General features: G+C 44.1%; 2 protein-coding genes across 2 annotated transcripts; one reads left to right on the plus strand and one right to left on the minus strand.

The window, feature by feature from the left end:
* Nucleotides 1–1,221: 1,221 nt before the first annotated feature.
* LOC104165852 (poly(U)-specific endoribonuclease-A-like) lies at nucleotides 1,222–6,110 on the plus strand (the record flags this gene model as incomplete). Its single annotated transcript, XM_009705608.1, has 6 exons — nucleotides 1,222–1,321; nucleotides 3,276–3,387; nucleotides 4,331–4,452; nucleotides 4,538–4,650; nucleotides 5,274–5,427; nucleotides 5,850–6,110. Coding segments are annotated over 6 exons (862 nt in total), but the record flags the coding sequence as incomplete, so codon positions are not given.
* A 1,633-nt stretch (nucleotides 6,111–7,743) lies between these two features.
* Nucleotides 7,744–8,862, minus strand: LOC104165853 (lactosylceramide 4-alpha-galactosyltransferase-like). The gene has a single exon (XM_009705610.1). It carries the CDS (start codon nucleotides 8,824–8,826, stop codon nucleotides 7,744–7,746), a length of 1,083 nt encoding a protein of 360 aa, XP_009703912.1. The 5' UTR covers nucleotides 8,827–8,862.
* Between the last annotated feature and the right edge of the window lie 8,743 nt (nucleotides 8,863–17,605).

Below are 17,605 nucleotides of genomic sequence, written 5' to 3' on the forward strand. Positions count from 1 at the left end.
GAAGAGTGTCTGTGACCCTTCCACAATATGTGTTTGCTCTTTCTGCTAGAGAGCATGGGATTTGCCACTGGCAGGAGGATGCAGCGAGTATCTCCATCCTGGCCAGAATAAAAGGGGAAGGCATTCAGTTAGGAGGTGCAGAGTTGGGCTTGAAGTTCAGTCTGGGAACACCAGTTGCTAGAATCACAGCAAGTTGCTCAAATGGCTAGTTGAAAGAAATGCCCATTGTTGACAAATTTCTGCACTTTTTTTCTTTTCTTGAGAACATCTGCTTTGGAGGAGAAATTCAAAATTATCAAGCAGTTCTTCTCTGGGCTTCAACGCATGTGCTGGCTTGTAACTTATTCATTCGACTGTCAGTCATTTAGAGATTAATCCACTTCTGTTTCTTCTCCACCCTGTTCTTTGTCTTGATCTTATGTGTTAGAGTAGACATAATGCCCTTGAAACCGGAGCTACCTTTGGTTGGTTCATCACAGTAACAACCCTACCTAAATCTTGTTGATAGATGGATGGATAGACTTCTGAAAATTACACACTATTATGCAGGACAAAATTCCATTTAAATGAGGAAAGGACCAGCCTGGGTAGGTTTGTATGTGCATCAGAGATCAGTGCGTGAGGTAATTTTATTGTATGCAGACCTTGTGTTTAGACTCTTAGTCACCCTTCATCATGCTAACTTTATGGTGGGATAACCACGCGTATGGGCGAAGGAAAGCATCTCTAGTGGGGGGTCTCGCAGGAAAAAGGTAGGAAGACTGTATACAAGATTGCTGCTAGAAAAGCATCATAGAGAGAATTCTTTGCTTCGTGTTTTATTGTGTAGTGTTGCTGCACGCTGTTAACAATCTCCTGCTTGCCTCTGGTTTGTACATAGAATCCTCCTAAATGAAACACCACCCTGTTCATTTTTATTTCAGTGCATGGAAAACCACAGGAAGGCTTATTAACAAGAACTGTGTTAAAATATACACTAAAATAACCTTAGAGAAGGCTCAAGTTTCCTTACAGGCAACCTGCATTGTTTAGATATGAACATGAACCGTACACTCTATGGTTCTTAGAGCAGCACTGACAGCAAGGTGTGGGGAGAAAGCTCTCCTGATGACAAGGTAGTATCCAGAACATAGAGCGACATTAGAAGACTCTAGAAGTGACTTGCAGATATAACAGCATGTGTCTTTTTTAACATGTGTATTTCTCTGGATTTCTTGACAGGAAGGCCTTAAATCATGAACTTTCTAAACTTTTCAATGACATGTGGGATATGGATGTTAACCGCCTTATACCTGGGAAAGACTACACAATTGATTTGCAGGTAACCGATTGCTAAATCACATGAGGATTAAGGGCAATATGGTACTGTAGGAAAAGCTGTCTGCAAAACTGCCTTTTGCTAAAAGAGTCGCCTATGCTTCGTCATTTCCACTAATGGCATAGGCAGGACTTCCTAATGACGAAGAATCACTTAGGAGAGGGAACAGTACAGAGAACACATTAATGGTCCACACTACCTGGAGGTTTCTTACAAGTGGAGTCTCTCAGGTGTTTGTCTTGGGTCCTTTTATCTTTATCAGTGGCCTGGAAGAGGAGATGGAGTGCAACCCTTCCAATTTTGCAGATGACAGCGAACTGTGGTGATGAAGATGGTATGCTCAAGCGTAGGGCTTCTCTTCAGCTGGACCTAGGCAGGCTGGAGGAATAGGCTGAGGAAGGAACACCATGAAATTCAACAAGGACAAACACAACCACAACAGGATGCCCAGAGAAGCTGTGAAATCTCCATCTCTGGAGGTTTTCAAGACCCAACAAGATGATACCCTGAGCAATATGGTCTGAATTCAGTGTTGACCATACTTCGAGCAGGACTAGAGATGTCCTGAGGTCCCCTCCACCTTGGATGTTTTTCTGTGTGTATGGCTGCTTGACTATATGGTCTGGGTGACTTGCAGCAAGGGAAAAGGGGAGATAGGTCCCAAGTCATTCTTGGGGGAATAAGGGAGGAATCTGAGGAATTCCTGGGTCCTTCCTGGAGAGTGTAGAGTAGCACAGAGGTGTGGGTGAGGAGGGTTTCAGGGTTGTTGCTACCAGTTCCAGGGAACTGTGAGAGAGGAGTGGGTATCAGATTCGATGGGCAGCCATTTCACTCCTTGCCAGCTTAGTGTAGTGCAAACATGACCATGTGTTTTGGCCACAAATCGCAGCAGGCCACTGAATATTCAGTATCCAATTTTGTACTCACATAAGTGCTCAAGCACTTGATTTCAGTGTTGCTTCATATTATAATTTTCTGTTGGTTATAAACTTGAAAAAGGGGTGCCGACCTCAAGCCAAAATGTGTGTGCGGAAAACTTCTCACATATGGTTTCTCCATTCCTAAGAACAGGCCTTTAGTTACCCCTTGTTAACAAACTGCTACTCATCTTTTCTCCTTTTTCCTTGAGAATGCCCTTTTTGGAACAGAGATTTGAAAATTGTCAGGAAAGCCTCCTTTCCATTTTTGGATATGCTTATTGGTAATATTGATTAAAATGCCCTTAAACATGGCCATCCAGAAGTCTTTGAAAACTTCAGAGCACCAGGATGCACCACTCCAAATCCGGTGAAGCTGCACAGAACTATCTCAGCATCTCCCTGGCACTGGGGTGACGGCTGGGACTGCAGTCATGAAGTCAGAAAACAAAGCCTGAGCCTGAGGGAGCCTACTCAGGAGATGGCTTGCTCAAGCATGATCACGGAGGAGAGGAGAATTAGTCTGGCTAGCTTGGGGACCAGGGACTCAGGAGAGAAACAACCCCTCTGTTGCACTGCATGGCCTCATAAACTATATGCAGTGGGTTACAAATGAACAGAGAAGGAAGGTGCCGAAATCTCCAAAAGGAGATTTATTTACAAATTTACAAATAGATAAAAATACTTATTTGTAAGGGGAGGGAGACTTGGCTCTACATTACTTCAGCATTTGTGATGTATATAGCATAGTAGCACAGCTGGTTACTGATCAGAACTGAGCTATCAGGTGGGTCATCACAATCATCTCTGAAAATGAGTCAACAGAGAAATTTCAGGCTCTTACAGTGTCAGAGATTATGTCTTTTTTCTTTACACTGACAGTTCTTCTGTAATGTCTTCTCATTTTTCGTAGGAAGACAATTCCTAACAAAGAAACCTGACAGCATTATGGGTTTTGTTTTGATTATTATAAAGGCAGGCATCGGATGCTCTAAGGACATCTTACTTCTTTCATTGTTTTACTCTGGTGTTTCTCCTAGGGAAAAGCAGGTGCCGCACAGCAAGGTGACAGTGCTGTCCAGGACAGCGCAGGCAGACATCTGTTTCACAACGTAAATGAAGAACGCCTGAAGAGCATAAAAAGTTTTGCAAGTGAGACCCATTCTTTTGTTAACGGTGGAAGTGACATGAAGAACCCGTGTTGCTTTTTATGGATTTGCCTAAAATATAACATATATAATTTGGATGGTGGTGAGGATCATCAGGCTGCAGGTCATTTGAAGGTAGTTTCCACAACATTTGCATGGAGGTTACCTGTAGCCTCAGCCTCAGGAAGAACATCCTTTTGTGCCTTAGCCAAAACCTGAATTTCTCCATGGTTCTTCCACTACAAAGTTGAATGGACGCGACTCTTGTCATTGCTTTGATGTTATTCCTTGTATTGAAAAAGATGCAAATGTCATCTTTCCTCCTTTGCTCACAGCTTCTAGCCCTTTCAGACAGCACTAAGTCCACAGTTAGTTCTTGCATTTCTGGTGGGTGCTATACTTCAAGCATGTCTATGAACGTATGTTTCCTTCCCTCATTTTTCTTTTCCCCCGATGGAGTTACATTAAGCTGATCAAACAGCCAGCATAACGGGGAGCCCTGTTTTTCTCTGTTCCCCCCACTCCTCTCTGAGCCACACAATCCTGTGCAGTATTATTCCTCTACTGAAGTAATGCCCACAAAGCCTTCGGCCAGCATAGCTCAAGTTCATAAGCTTATGTCTGTAATTTTGGTGGTCAGGTATGATTTTTTTTGGTAGAAGATCATTATTGCTTCAGCATTTGGTTCCATAAGGAAGCTCAGTAGTGAGCTGTTTATCTTAAAAAGAAGTACAGCAGTCGTCTGGCCTTGATTCACCTCTAGACCTACACCCAACAGTGTACCTACGAATGAAATTTGACATGTAAAGGCATGTCTAAGGGCTGTCAAGGCGTATTATATGGCATCTCTTTATGATGGCACTCTCTAATGTCTGGATCACAGGTATGATTAGGCATATGGCCTGTTCATCAGGATGAGCATGCTGAAAGTTTCTTTTTTTCTGCAGCCTTTATTTCCTTATTGGACAACTATGAGACATCAACTGGCATAGCAGAAGTAGTGACTCCAGAAGAAATAGTTGAAAACAATTCTTTTCTTGATGCTATCTTAGCAACAGAAGTCATGAAAGTGAGTAACACAGATCTTTTTTAGTTGCTGAAAACACTGAATTAAAAAGTAAACTGTGTATGTATCTTGATTTTCTGTCCTTCAGCTAGCTCATGAATATCTGCTTAAAAAAAAACTAGCAAAGCCAAACCTTGCTGATTTCAAACACCAGCTCTATGACATCTGGTTCCAGCTCTATGCCAGGAAAGAAGGAGACAGGTACGTTTGATGGATATGGCCCCTGATAATCTCTACACTATTCTGACCTAGGTAAATATATGCCCGAGTGCCATCTGTTACACACAGAACTGGAAGACAGCCTCAGAATATGGCCTAAATCAGGTGTCCATTGCTCCCACACAGACCACATTGAAAGACCTACTGATCAGATACTAACAGTTTTGACCCTTGGGGTACACCACTGGTGAATTGCCTCCGGCTCCACTTTGTGTCCCTAATCACAGGTCTTCAACTGCAGACATTCATCCACTTTTCAGCCCACCACATCATCCACTTTTCTAATCTGTACTTCATCAGTTTGTCTAGGAGTCTGTTATGGGAGATGGTGTCAGAAGCCTTGCTAAACTCTGGTTAAGCAGCAGTGATGCATCTGTGGCATTTATTAGCAACTTTCATCATCAAATACAAATTTAGACTTCTTGGCTAGATTTCATTGCAAGTTTTGTGCAAAGTTAAGAAAGAAAACCCAACAAAACCAGACAAATAAAAAAGCTGCTCACAAATCAACCTAAGCAAGCTTGTGCATCTTGCCTTTTACCTCTGCCAGTTCGAACTATTTAAACACATAAAAGACCTATATATTACTCTTTGGTTTATTACAGACCCGATTCTTGCGGTTTTGAACATGTTTTTGTTGGAGAAACAAGGCGTGGTAAACAGATCTTAGGTTTGCACAACTGGGTGCAATTTTACCTTCAGGAGAAGCGCAACCAAATTGACTACAAGGGATATGTCACTCGGAAGAACAAAACCAGGGTAAGAACAAGCAGGGTGCCTTTGCTAACAAGACAAATGGATCCAGAGATAAAAGCTGTGGTAATGAATCAAGGCACAACAATGCAATCATAGGCTCAACTGTTTTGAACTTAATTTGCCCAGGTGTATATATACAGAAGAAATAATAGCATGCCCTCAAGTCCAGCTTCTTTTTTTTGCAAAAACTATTTTAGAAAGTAGTGCTGGTGTTTACAGAATGGCAATACTACTGAAGCTTAATTGAGATAAATGATCATGTATGCTCCAGACAACAGGGAAAAAGCTGTGCTCCAGCTATAGCACCCTGGCACAGCAAGGATGACTCAATCTTGCAATGCTTTCAAAAATCTGGAGCCAGAAATTCTATCTGTCTGGTCACAGCTGTGTTGGAGATTATTCTGTTGTTTTGTATATGCTTTCAGCCTGATGAAGATGACCAAGTTTTGAGCATCCAGTTCAGCTGGAAGGGCTTGGTCAAGCCAATTGGAAGCACCTTTATTGGTGTCAGCCCAGAGTTTGAATTTGCCCTTTATACTGTCATCTTCCTGCTGGCTGAAGAAAAAGTCACACATGAAACAGTGAAGATAGAGGAATACGAGCTACAGATGGTTGTTTGCCGCCATGGGCGCCACATTGGAACAGCATATCCAGTACTCCTCAGCACCAGTAGTGAAGACCAGTAGTTAAAGTGATGAGGCAACATTTCTTTTTTTTTTTTTTGGGGGGGGGGGGGGGTGGGGTGGGTGGGTAAGGGACAGGACCGGATGGCAAAGTAAGTTGATGTGTTGTTTTATACAACTTATTTCAAGTAAAAATTGATGACTCGCTCGCTTTTGGTCTGCAATGGAGTGTTTAACCAATACTGTGCTGTGGCTCAGTGTCTGACAAACCTTGAAACATACTGCTGGCTCATAGGATCAAACTGGCTGGATCAAACTTACATCAGCCTTCCTTCATGCATGGTAACACTGTACTTTTCAGCAGATAATGGAACTTAGGAAAAGGCCATATTAAAATTGATACACATATTTATCTTATTTTATAGCTACTGCATATCTGAAAGAGCAATAACCACACATTGCTTACAGTTCACCTTCCAGACAAGAACTTTGATTTGGCACAAGCAGAACCACAGTACGTTTTTTTCTCCTCTCCTCATTTCATGAGTGGTTAATTTCAAATGCATTTTTACAATTACAATGCCCTGGACACACAGGAAACACATTCAGATGTGAGAATGGTCATCAGGTCAACAGCAGGTCTATCACTGCATCGGCTCTGCCCAGCTTTGCTAGAAGCCACAGTAGGCTTTAGCTCACCTAACTTTAAAAGCCCATGGTATAGGCATCTGCGTTCCCATTACAGGCAGCAACGCCTGCAGTCACCTATCTACCTGTGTAATCTGCATTACGGTTTCATGAATGACCCTGCATAATCCATTGACTAGAACCCAACTGACAATAATAAGATGTCCCTGGGGACACTGGTCCTAGTCCTGGACCTGGTCACTGGTCCTTCTGCTGCTGTGGATCTATCTGCCCCTATTCTTCCACAATGTGTTCAATAGTCCAACGAAAAGAATGTAATGCTTTTCCTTCTCATACCAATGCAGAAACAGGCAGATGCTGAGACCCTCTGAGAGCGTGACAAGAACTGGTTAGATACTCACATGCCACAAGAATTTCTTCAACAAAGCAAGGATCTTTACTCATACTGGTAAAAGAACTGCTTTTATCTGTTTGTTTCCCCAAAGATCATTTGAAAGCAAGAAAAACTTTACACTGAGCCACACAAGGATTTTAAATGTTTTCTGTTTCTTAAAGCAAATTTCGTATACTCCCCATATACTTCACCAGCTGTAGGACTCTTTACCACCCAGGGAATTTGGTCCTAAGCTCCAGTAAAGTGTGTCCAAAGCACTGGCTGGCATTTATTTACATACTTAGAAATATTACAGAGAGCAAGCTAAGGGTTCCTACAGCTGTTGAAACTACATGAGAGCTTTTTCAGGCCTGATAGACAAGATGAGCAATTGAGAGAACAGCAACAGAGGAGCAACTGATAGGCACCGATGAACAAGTTCACCCTTCACTGCAGTATCAAGGACTACTGAAGGACAACAAAAGAGTCTGAACTGAGGTTCTGGTGTATATTTGAAGCACGTAGGATCTGAGGCAGATACTGGAAATGGTACAAAATCACTGAGCTGTCACACAGAATACCCGCTCCGTGGGCTAGAAACCAACTCTGTGGAAGGTGAAAGGCACTCAGTTTCCTTCAAAGTGGGGAACTTCCCTGCAGCCAAGGGCCCACAGATCACACTGCAGACCCTGACTGCTCTTCAGAGTCCTTCTTCATCTTCGCATATGTGGCAGGGCAGAACTGAGAATACAGCTGAGCCAGCAAAGCCTGGGACGTGATCTCTAGCTTTGTCCCATGGCTCAGTTTGTTCCATACGTGTACTGCGTATGTGTTCTTAAGGAGCTTCTGAAGCTCCGAGGGGCTGATTGTTTCAAATAACTTCTTCCAGTCCTCCCAGCGAATAGGATAAAAAGCTTCTGGGGAAAGAGCACTCACGCCTTTGCAGTTCATATCGTTCTGGATATTTTTGATGGAGCACCACCTCTTGAAGACACGCGTTAGGAGCTCTGGGCCCTGGTGCGCCCAGATCCAGCCATTGTAGTTATCCACAAAGTCCTGCATGCAAAGCTCCATGAACTCATGCTTGGGTTTAAAGGACAGAAAGGCCCCATTCAGTACATCCTGATCCTGGATACCAAGGGCATTGGTGAGGTTCTTTAAGTTCTTAAGCACAATGAAGTCTGTGTCCAGGTAGATGCCACCAATTTTCCACATGATGGTAATTCTGCAGGCATCAGACAGGACGGCTAGGAAATAAGGCTCCCAGCGGTGCTGAGCCTGTGAGTACCACTTTGCCAGAGGTGTTCCAGAGAAAAGCTCTGGCAAGTCCAGGGGCCGGATTTCCACGTTGGGGAAGCAGCTCAGCAACGAGAAGCCCCAGTGGTTGGGTAACGAGGCGTTAATGTTTGCCAAGGCTTTCATGAGCACCACGACCCTTGTCTCCGGGTGCGTCCGAGCCGCTGACTCCACAGAGCACATGAACAAGTAACTTGGATTAGTTCGGTCCGAGGTCTCCACAAAAAACACATCCCCTGGGGAAGGAGGGGGCTCACCAGCAGTGGGACGGGGAGGAGAAGGCAAAAGCTGTTCACATCTGCTTTGTGTAGGCAAGCTGTAGATCTGGCCCTCAGTGTCCTCCCCAGTTCTCCAGTAGAACATGACAGAAGCAAAGAACACAAATGAAATAATGAGGATAAACAGAGCCTTGAGCTTGTGGCTCAGCAGCGCTGAGGTCAGTTTTGGGAGGCAGCTGAACATCCTGGGCGGTCTCACTCCTGTCAGAGCCTGCTCTCCCAAGACAACCGTTGTGATCTGGAGAGGAGGAAAGAAGAAAAAGACATTGACAGGGAAGGCAACAGACCACAAGCCTTGAGACAGTGCCACGGCAGAGCAGAACTCTCCTTCCTTCACCTCAGGGCAGCATGCTTAAATTATGCCTTTTGGTCATTTCTGAAACAGTCTCCTGGCTTCTCCATATTGTCAGAGGGCCTTCAGATCCCACATCAGAAACTAGTGCCCATCTTTAGATCCCTCTCTTTCAAACACAAAATAAGGACAAGTCTCTCCTTTCTGTATACCACAAACCAAGACTGATCCTCAGTTCTGTCTGTGTATACTGTCCATGTAAGTTGTGCTTGCCACCTGGAAGGATATACAGCATATGACAGACAAATGGCATACCTTCATGGTGGTGCGCAACAAACTCTGGGAACAGCATTAGAGACCTTACCTATCATCTAGAATTTCATGTCATTCAGGACATGAGACATATATGCAAAAAACCCTAGGATGAGGAAATGGGAATGCTCCTTATGAATATTCCTGGAGCTCTGTCAACAGACATTGTGTGGAACTGCTGCCCTGATGAGAGTTTTTTCTCCTGATACACAACCTGTCCTTCCTCAAAACCAAAAACAATACTAAAACCCCAGTGCTGTCATCAGTTCTTATCAAGAGACCTCAGACTCTCAGACTGTTGAGCCAGCAGTTGCCGCCTTTCGAAATCAGCCACCTGTCCCTACAGATAGCCTGGTTCATTTTTTATGGCACTGCAGAACAGCAGAATGGATGGATAGTGGGAGGGGAATTGATATAAGGCAGCTTTGAAGGCAGATGCAGAACATAAGCACAAGAACTGCCTAGGTAAAGAGAGTTTCAAGGCTGCTTCCCAACCCTGCTCCCCTGCCAAGTCCTCACTTCTACCTCCTCTGGTAGGTGGTGCTGGCTAACCCAACTGTCACTAACCCAGGATGCAAAGGCCATGCTGGCTGTGATCTGCTCAGCTCTGCCACTGGAATTACCTGGGGACGGATATGCAATCCCCTCTCCACCCTACCCTTACTTCCTCTCGTCCTCCTGCAAAAGGGAGGGATGGAGAGGAAGAGATTATTAACAAGGCAGCAACAAAGGAGAAGTCATGCTAGCTACATTCTCAGCATTAGCATCAGCATTTCTGCCCTGGCTTCCCTTTAAAGCGAAGGACAGCAGAACCAGTACCTCCTGGGGTCACCACTGGGGTTCCAAAGGTCAATGTGCAAAAACACGTGAAGAAACAGCGAGGAGGATTGTGGCATTTAGGACAAGAGGAAATGGTTTCAAGTTGCACCAGGGGAGGTTTAGATTGGATATTAGAAAAAATTTCTTCACTGAAAGGGTTGTCAAGCACTGGAACAGGCTGCCCAGGGAAGTGGTGGAGTCACCATCCCTGGAGGCATTTAAAAGATGTGTAGACATGGTGCTTAGGGACACGGTTTAGTGGTGGGCTTGGCAGTGCTAGGTTAACGGTTGGATTCAACGTTCTTAAAGGTCTTTTCCAACCTAAATGATTCTGTGATTTCTCCTGCCTCCCTCTGCTCTATCTCCAAATCCCCATGCTCCAGAACACAGAGCTTCAGGAAACAGCAAAAGCTTTAATCAAACAGCTGTCATCAAACAGACAGGGAACAGGACAGAGAACCCAGTTGGCACGGTCCCATTTGTCCTTCACCCCTGGTCACTGCAACTGGGTCACATATTAAACTCCCCGTGTAGCCAGAAAATGACTTGTCAGCTGCACTGGGAGGTTTCCAAATGCGACAGCACGGAGCCACTGCTCTCCACTAGAAACTGGGGCTTGGGGGGCAGAGGAGAGGCAGCCAATACACAAATCATCAGCTCTGGATTCCCAGAACATTTTCTTCTTCTGCAGAGAAATGCCACCATGTGCTGTAAGTGTTACAGGCAGCAAAAAAAAAAACATTCTGCTTTTTACATACCTATTTCCCCCTCCCTCCACACCCAGTCAGTTGAATCCTGTAAATCATTTTTAGCTTGGTAAGCTGTAGAACAGAAAGCAGGGACAGGCTTGAGGGGACAGAACCTTTGCCGTAGAGAAGGCAGGAAAGTGCGGCTCTAATCTAACAGTGAGCAAGCTTCAAGGTTACACGTATATTTTCAGTAAGAGGAGGAACTTCTACTACAATCGCACTTCTATATATTTAGAAATACATTTCTGCTTTTGTAGCGGATAAGAGGACATTTTAGACGCTGCATTATCCAGTCCACTTATTTCACAAAACAAACACAGGACATTTGGCTCTCTACCTTCCTCTGAAATTGCAAGTGCCATTGCACAGAAACTGCAAATACTACTCACCTGTCCCTGCTTTCAAGACACCACAGAAGTCACTGCTCAGCCGGACAAGGTTTTCAAGAGGTTAGTGTCTCCGAGAGCACTTATAACTCTATGGTCTGGCACTTCCTTTTTCTGAAAAGAAATTGTGAAAGATGGAGTCTGAACACATGGTGAAAACAAGCAGATCAAAGAGGATGTGACATCATACGCTCAGCTAATACAGTGCCTGATATAAGGGTCCTGCAGCTGTGCTGTGAAGAACCCATCTAATTAGAAATGAATCAGAAAAAAAAAAGAAAAAAACAAAAGAAGGAAATGGAAACCCCATTACTGCTACACATTAAGCTTTACACTGCAGCAGGAAACCGGTTGCTGTTTTGTTTTCTACTCCTTTGCTAAGAATTCCCAGTGCTCACGCCGTTTGGGTGGCTGCCACGAGAACTGAGCTGAGAGTTTCATCGAGCTGCCTCCTCCCACCCCAAGACTTCAGTTCTGAATGCTCCTTTGAACACGCACTCTTTCGACCAATTAATTTACTCATTCATTTGGGAGTACTCCCTCTTATGCCAGATACTTCACTGAATGACTTCGCCAAATTCAGACGGCCTTCATTGTATGACAGAGTTCCTCCTTGTCCCTGTGCTCGATGGTGGCTGGCCTTCTCTTACAGAAGATGTGTTGACGCGTTCATAAAATACCACCTCTGTCCATACAACCAGCAAACTTAGAGTTTACTGCAGTTTCTACTCAGCTGCCTGCAACAAATGTCAGGCCTATTGCTCTGTAGCTTCCCAGACCCCTCTCCCCTCCCCAAATCCTTCCAAGCACTGCAGCACCATGGACACTCATAAGATGCCAACACTAGAGAAGCTCTTTGGAAAGCACCTTAAGCTATTCCCAGCCCTTTGATTGATGGAGCTCTCCAGGCCTCAGGTCAAGTCCCATCTACTCACAGAATCACAGAAGGGTTGGGGTTGGAAGGCACCTCTAGAGATTATTTGTCCAACTCCCCTGCTCAAAGCAGAGTCACCTGCAGCAGGCTGCTCAGGACCATGTCCTTTGAGCTTCTGACCTTATCCAAGGACAGAGACTCCACAACTTCTCTGGGCAACCTGTTCTAGTGTTCAACACCATTTCTTTCATTCTAATTTCCTGTATTTCAATTTCTGCCCATTGTATCTCATCTCATCACTGAATTCCACAGAGAAAAGTCTGGCTTGTCTTCTTTACGCCACCCATCTTCCATCAGGTATTTATACACATCAACAAGACACCCCCCCCAGCCTGCTCTTCTACAAGAAAAATCATCAGACCTCTCTCAGCCTCTCTTCGTACACCACGTGCTCCAGTCCCTTTCTCATCTTAGTGGCCTTTCACTGGACTTGCTCCAGTATGTCCATCTCTCACTTTTACCGGGGAGGCCCGAGCCAGCACTCCAGATGTGTCTCACCAGTGGTGAGTAGCACAGAAGGATTGCTTCCCTTGACCTTGCAGGCAATGCTCTATGTAACACAGCCCAGCAGGCTGTTGGTCTACTTTGCCATGAGGGCACTGTTGGCTCCTAGTCAACTTCTTGTCCACAGGACCATCAGGCCCTTTTCTGCCAAGATGCCTTCCAGCTGGTCAGCCCATGTACTTTTCTCCTCCTCCCAAGTCTATCACTGCATCGGCTCTGCCCAGCTTTGCTAGAAGCCACAGTAGGCTTTAGCTCACCTAACTTTAAAAGTCCATGGTATAGGCATCTGCGTTCCCATTACAGGCAGCAACGCCTGCAGTCACCTATCTACCTGTGTAATCTGCATTACGGTTTCATGAATGACCCTGCATAATCCATTGACTAGAACCCAAAAGATATCCCTGGGGACGCTGGTCCTAGTCCTGGACCTGGTCACTGGTCCTTCTGCTGCTGTGGACCTGTCTGCCCCTTTTCTTCCACGATGTGTTCAATAGTCCAACGAAAAGAATGTAATGCTTTTCCTTCTCATACCAATGCAGAAACAGGCAGATGCTGAGACCCTCTGAGAGCGTGACAAGAACTGGTTAGATACGCACATCCCACAAGAATTTCTTCAACAGAGCAAGAAACCTGCTAATGCATATTTTCTGACAATACATGATTTGCAAAATACTGCATACAATTTTCACAGCCTTGCTTGCTAAATTTAAAAGCCCAGATAACCAATGCAGTGCTGGAAATATGCAAAGAAAAAACAAAACAAAACAAAACAAAACAAAAAAACCCTCCAGGTCAAACAAAAATTGTAAAGCGTACAGAGACGCCTTACTGCATAAGGTAAAGGCTGACATTTAAATGATAGCAAGTTTCCCTTGTTCCAAGCACAAAAAAGATAAAACATAGTACAAAGGGAACAGACATACAGTTACTACCATAGATGATCTGGTAACTCTGCTGCGCAAGGCCTTCAACCAATCTGATGCTGCTGGATCAGCCCACGCTGACGTCTAGTCTTGGTGCCCCAAAGGGGTACCGGAGCATCCTGCACTGAGCAAAGGCGTTCCCTGCCCTATGTGACTGTAAACGTGCTTCACTGACATTATGCTTGGTAGCAAAACCACAGACAGCAAAAAATTGAAACAGCCAAAACTGGATGATAACTGGATGATTGGGTGATGGTACAACATAACTTGTACATGAAGCCAAACAAGCACCACCAGTTCCTGCAATCCTCTACTTTTCAAACTGTAACAGCAGATACTCAAAAGTCCTTGAATCCTGGAAAATCATTCCTAATAGGAAAAAAATGTACACTGTTGGGTGATATTGTTATAGAACATCATGCGATCTTTGTGGCAGTTCAAGTAGTGATAATAAACGGGAAAAATAAGCTATACAAATTCTTTAAGGACATGCATTTAGTGATGTCAGAGAATGAAACGTTACATTCTCAGCTCACAATGAAAGCAACTAGAATGGCTTTTACAAAATTACATCAGAACTGTATAATTCTCAGATTACGACTTCCGTAGAAGGTCTCAAACTTCCAGGCCTAAACCTCAGTATAACAAGTAGAAACAATTGTCCTAGCCAGAGGCAATCAGGTGTTTACAGGAAAACTGTGGCTGCGTATATTGAAAAGTGCAAATGTTGTTTGCAAAGTAGAATATAAACTAAGGATGTGAATAAGGACTTTCCTTTCTTTCATTTTTGATTTAATTGATACAGCTTATGCCTAGGCAATTAGCAGATTTAACCTATGAAGCTAGATAGACCTGCAAATAAGCAGAAAATTATAGGAAAGAAGGTGCAAAGGGGTCATCTAGCTATTAGCAAATACACCTGCTGAGCCAAAGCGGAGAAGAGGCAGAACAGAGAGTAACAGAAACAGAGGCACAGACTAAAGATTCCATTTTATGTAAAATTTTGCAAGAATCACAGAAGAAGAGAATCAAATTTGGTTGGGAGAGACCTCTGGGATCATCGAGTCCAACCTTTGCCCTAACACCACCATGTCAACTAGACCATGGCACTAAGTGTCGCATCCAGTCTTTTCTTAAACACCTCCAGGGATGGTGACTCCACTACCTCCCTGGGTAGCCTGTTCCAATAATAAATAAATAAAATAAAATAAGTAAAACTGCAAAAGAGAAGCCAAATGATCCCTGATACCCAGGCAACTCACTGATCACCTGCCCAAAGGGACCAGGAAGGATGATCACCTGTGTGCCTGTGACTTTGGCTGCCGGAGCTCACACTTGCTGTTAAATACACTCTTTGCCTTGACAACCAGGCTGCTCCCTCCTAAGCTGGCCTGCCTGTGGAGTGCAGGGAAGCAACAAACCCAGCTCCGAGGCTGTGGGGAGGAGAGAAGCTAAATCGCTGAGCAGGCAGCTGCTGAGGCTGTAGAAAACAGGAACAAGAGTCAATTTAGAATTTGAATATTTGATCAATTTACAATACTCCCAAACAAGAAGACCCCTGGGAAAACTGGAATTGTGACTGAGTGCTCCCACAGTGTAGAAAGAGGAACTATAACCGCTAACAGTATTCAGCTGACCTAACTCCAGGCAGAGGGAGAAACTCCTGCTTCCAGTCTTGTGAGCTCTTTGAACCAGCCTTGGAAAATAACCAGTCCCTGTCCTGTGAGCCTACCTGCACATAATGCACATCCTTAGGGTTGTTGGGAAGAAGACCCAAACCTAGTGGATCTGTGTTTAGAGGAGATGAGGTGGGATTCGCTGTCCTCAAAGCCTTCCCACTACCCTCCCTTTTTGTGCATTCCTTGTCTTGGCTGCTTGGTCCCCACATTTGCTTGATCTCACCCAGCAGTGACAAAAACCACAAGATGGCCCTCACACTTACCCCTGAAGAAGGGAACCTGTAAGAGAACCATAACCTGTATCTACTTCTATTATTAAATAAAATGGATTGAGAATGTAATTCTTTGATGTCCCTCAGAACATGCTTAAGTGCAGATTTACAAGAGAGACTGGTTAGAGATGGTTTTGTATCTTAAGCTGAGCAAGATGCTTTGGATGGTCCCTTTCATAGCCAACATTTTGAAGCAATAGCTGTGCCCTCTCACGGCCAATTCAAATATCATTCCTGCAGTTCTGTGCATTAAAAATAGCCTTGTGGGTTTAAGGAAGGCACTGCTAGGGAAGGAAAGGACAGAGTTGCAGCTCTTAGCATGGGACTCGGTGCTAGAAGCATTGAGACTGGGGCTGGGCTGGAGAATCTGGTAGAGCTGAGATCAGCCAGAATATGTCACGAACATCCAAATCTAGCTTCACAGGCTAAATGAAAGTACACTGTGGTATACCTTCCCTTCTTTCTTTGTCTTACCATTGCTTGTCTTTGTTGCCTAATTTTAGTGCAACTTCAACTACCTTATACCATTAAACTATTCAAAAGCTATGTTTATGGTACATCAAGTAGAAACACGGCAACATAGCTCTGATCAGCCTCGGAAGAAGTGATTGCACCACTCCCAGTTGGCTTTAGGAGAATGAACCAAGTACGCTTGAGTTTAGTGTTGTCCCTCCAAGTAAGCGTGTGGACGTATGAACAGAAGAACACTGGAGGGGGTGTGTAAATCGGCTACAAATTCAACAAAGCCGGAGAGGAACAAGGTCCAGCAAAGTGCTGCTGCATACCCAGGTAGCTGCTAGGGGTCTTGAACAATATCACTGATCACAAACAGCCTGATAGGAGAATTTTGGGGACGCACCAGAAAACAGCTGAACAGCTCCATTTTCTCCAGAGTTACATTACCAACAAGAGTAGAAGAGGTAAGATTTGACAATACCAATATTCAGCAGGTGACTGATCAGTCTGCTAGGCATGGAAGAGCACAGCGGCACCAAACAGGGATGAATCCACCAGCTAATTCCTCTAGTATTTAGGGGAATTAGTATTTAGCATTTCAGCAACAGCTTTAGAGCTCCTCCTACGGACCCCAGAGAGAACGGCAGACCAAGCATGTGCGAATATTGGAGGCAAGATGAGAGTAAGCATTGTAATTGTAACGGGTATATTTGACATAGCCAGAAGATACTGCAGCTATAGACAGAGGACACTTAAGGCATCTGTTCTTAACTGCATCTTTCGTACTTAATCACAACTTCACCTTTCCAGAGTGAACCCCGCAATATCCAATTTCACTTGCGTGTTTTTTAGAATAAAGTTTTCTCCTGAAATAAAAGAAAGAACAGTGAAAATACCCACTCGTATAGCTGTAATGCAGTGCTGGATAGACATTCCGTGGGGTGAGAAGAACTAAAAGCAAACCATAGTATAGAGTCAGAGGATGATATTAGCAAGTTTCTGCAAAAAAAAACCAAATTGTGGGGACAAATGATATGGCAGTTTTTACAGCTGTTGATTCCCAAATAACTGGACAGAAAGCGGCCATAGATGTGATGGCATCTCACTGAAGTTATCCAGGAAAAAAAATTATACAGACTCTGTTATTTGCAACGGACAGAACCAATGAGGTACAAAAGTAACGGCCACAAACAGAAAATCACATAGCCAGTCATGGCAACATCATAAACCTTAAATTCAGCCTCACTGTCCCTAAATACAATAAGCAGTAGTCTAAGATTAGTGGAAAATGGTCAATAATGCTATTACACTTAGATAGAGTAGGAAATTTGTTGAATGAATTAAGATAGAGCTGTAATAGCTTCCAAAAAAACAGGCATGCTCAATTTCAGTTGAGTGAGCTTGCTCAGCAGCTTCATCAATTGTTTAATATAAAAAAAAAAAAAGCTAGTAGGAGCTGTTATTTTCTCAGACAGCAACCCTTTGACAGGATTAGCTTGCACCCAGTGACAGTGCTATTTGAGAACGGTCGCATATGAATTCATAACAGAGAAGCATTTTTCTAATGCTACCAGTGCTGTTAGCTACAGCCACAAGGTAAGCTGCTTGCTGAGCGAGCTCAGAGGTCGTGCAGTGGT

This window comes from Cariama cristata, unplaced genomic scaffold, assembly GCF_000690535.1.
Source record: "Cariama cristata isolate BGI_N322 unplaced genomic scaffold, ASM69053v1 scaffold8788, whole genome shotgun sequence".
Classification (NCBI taxonomy): Eukaryota; Metazoa; Chordata; class Aves; order Cariamiformes; family Cariamidae; genus Cariama; species Cariama cristata.

What these genes read in the sequence shown, in the direction of transcription:
- LOC104165853 (XM_009705610.1), bottom strand. Translation starts at nt 8,826, where the DNA reads ATGTTCAGCTGCCTCCCAAAACTGACCTCAGCGCTGCTGAGCCACAAG.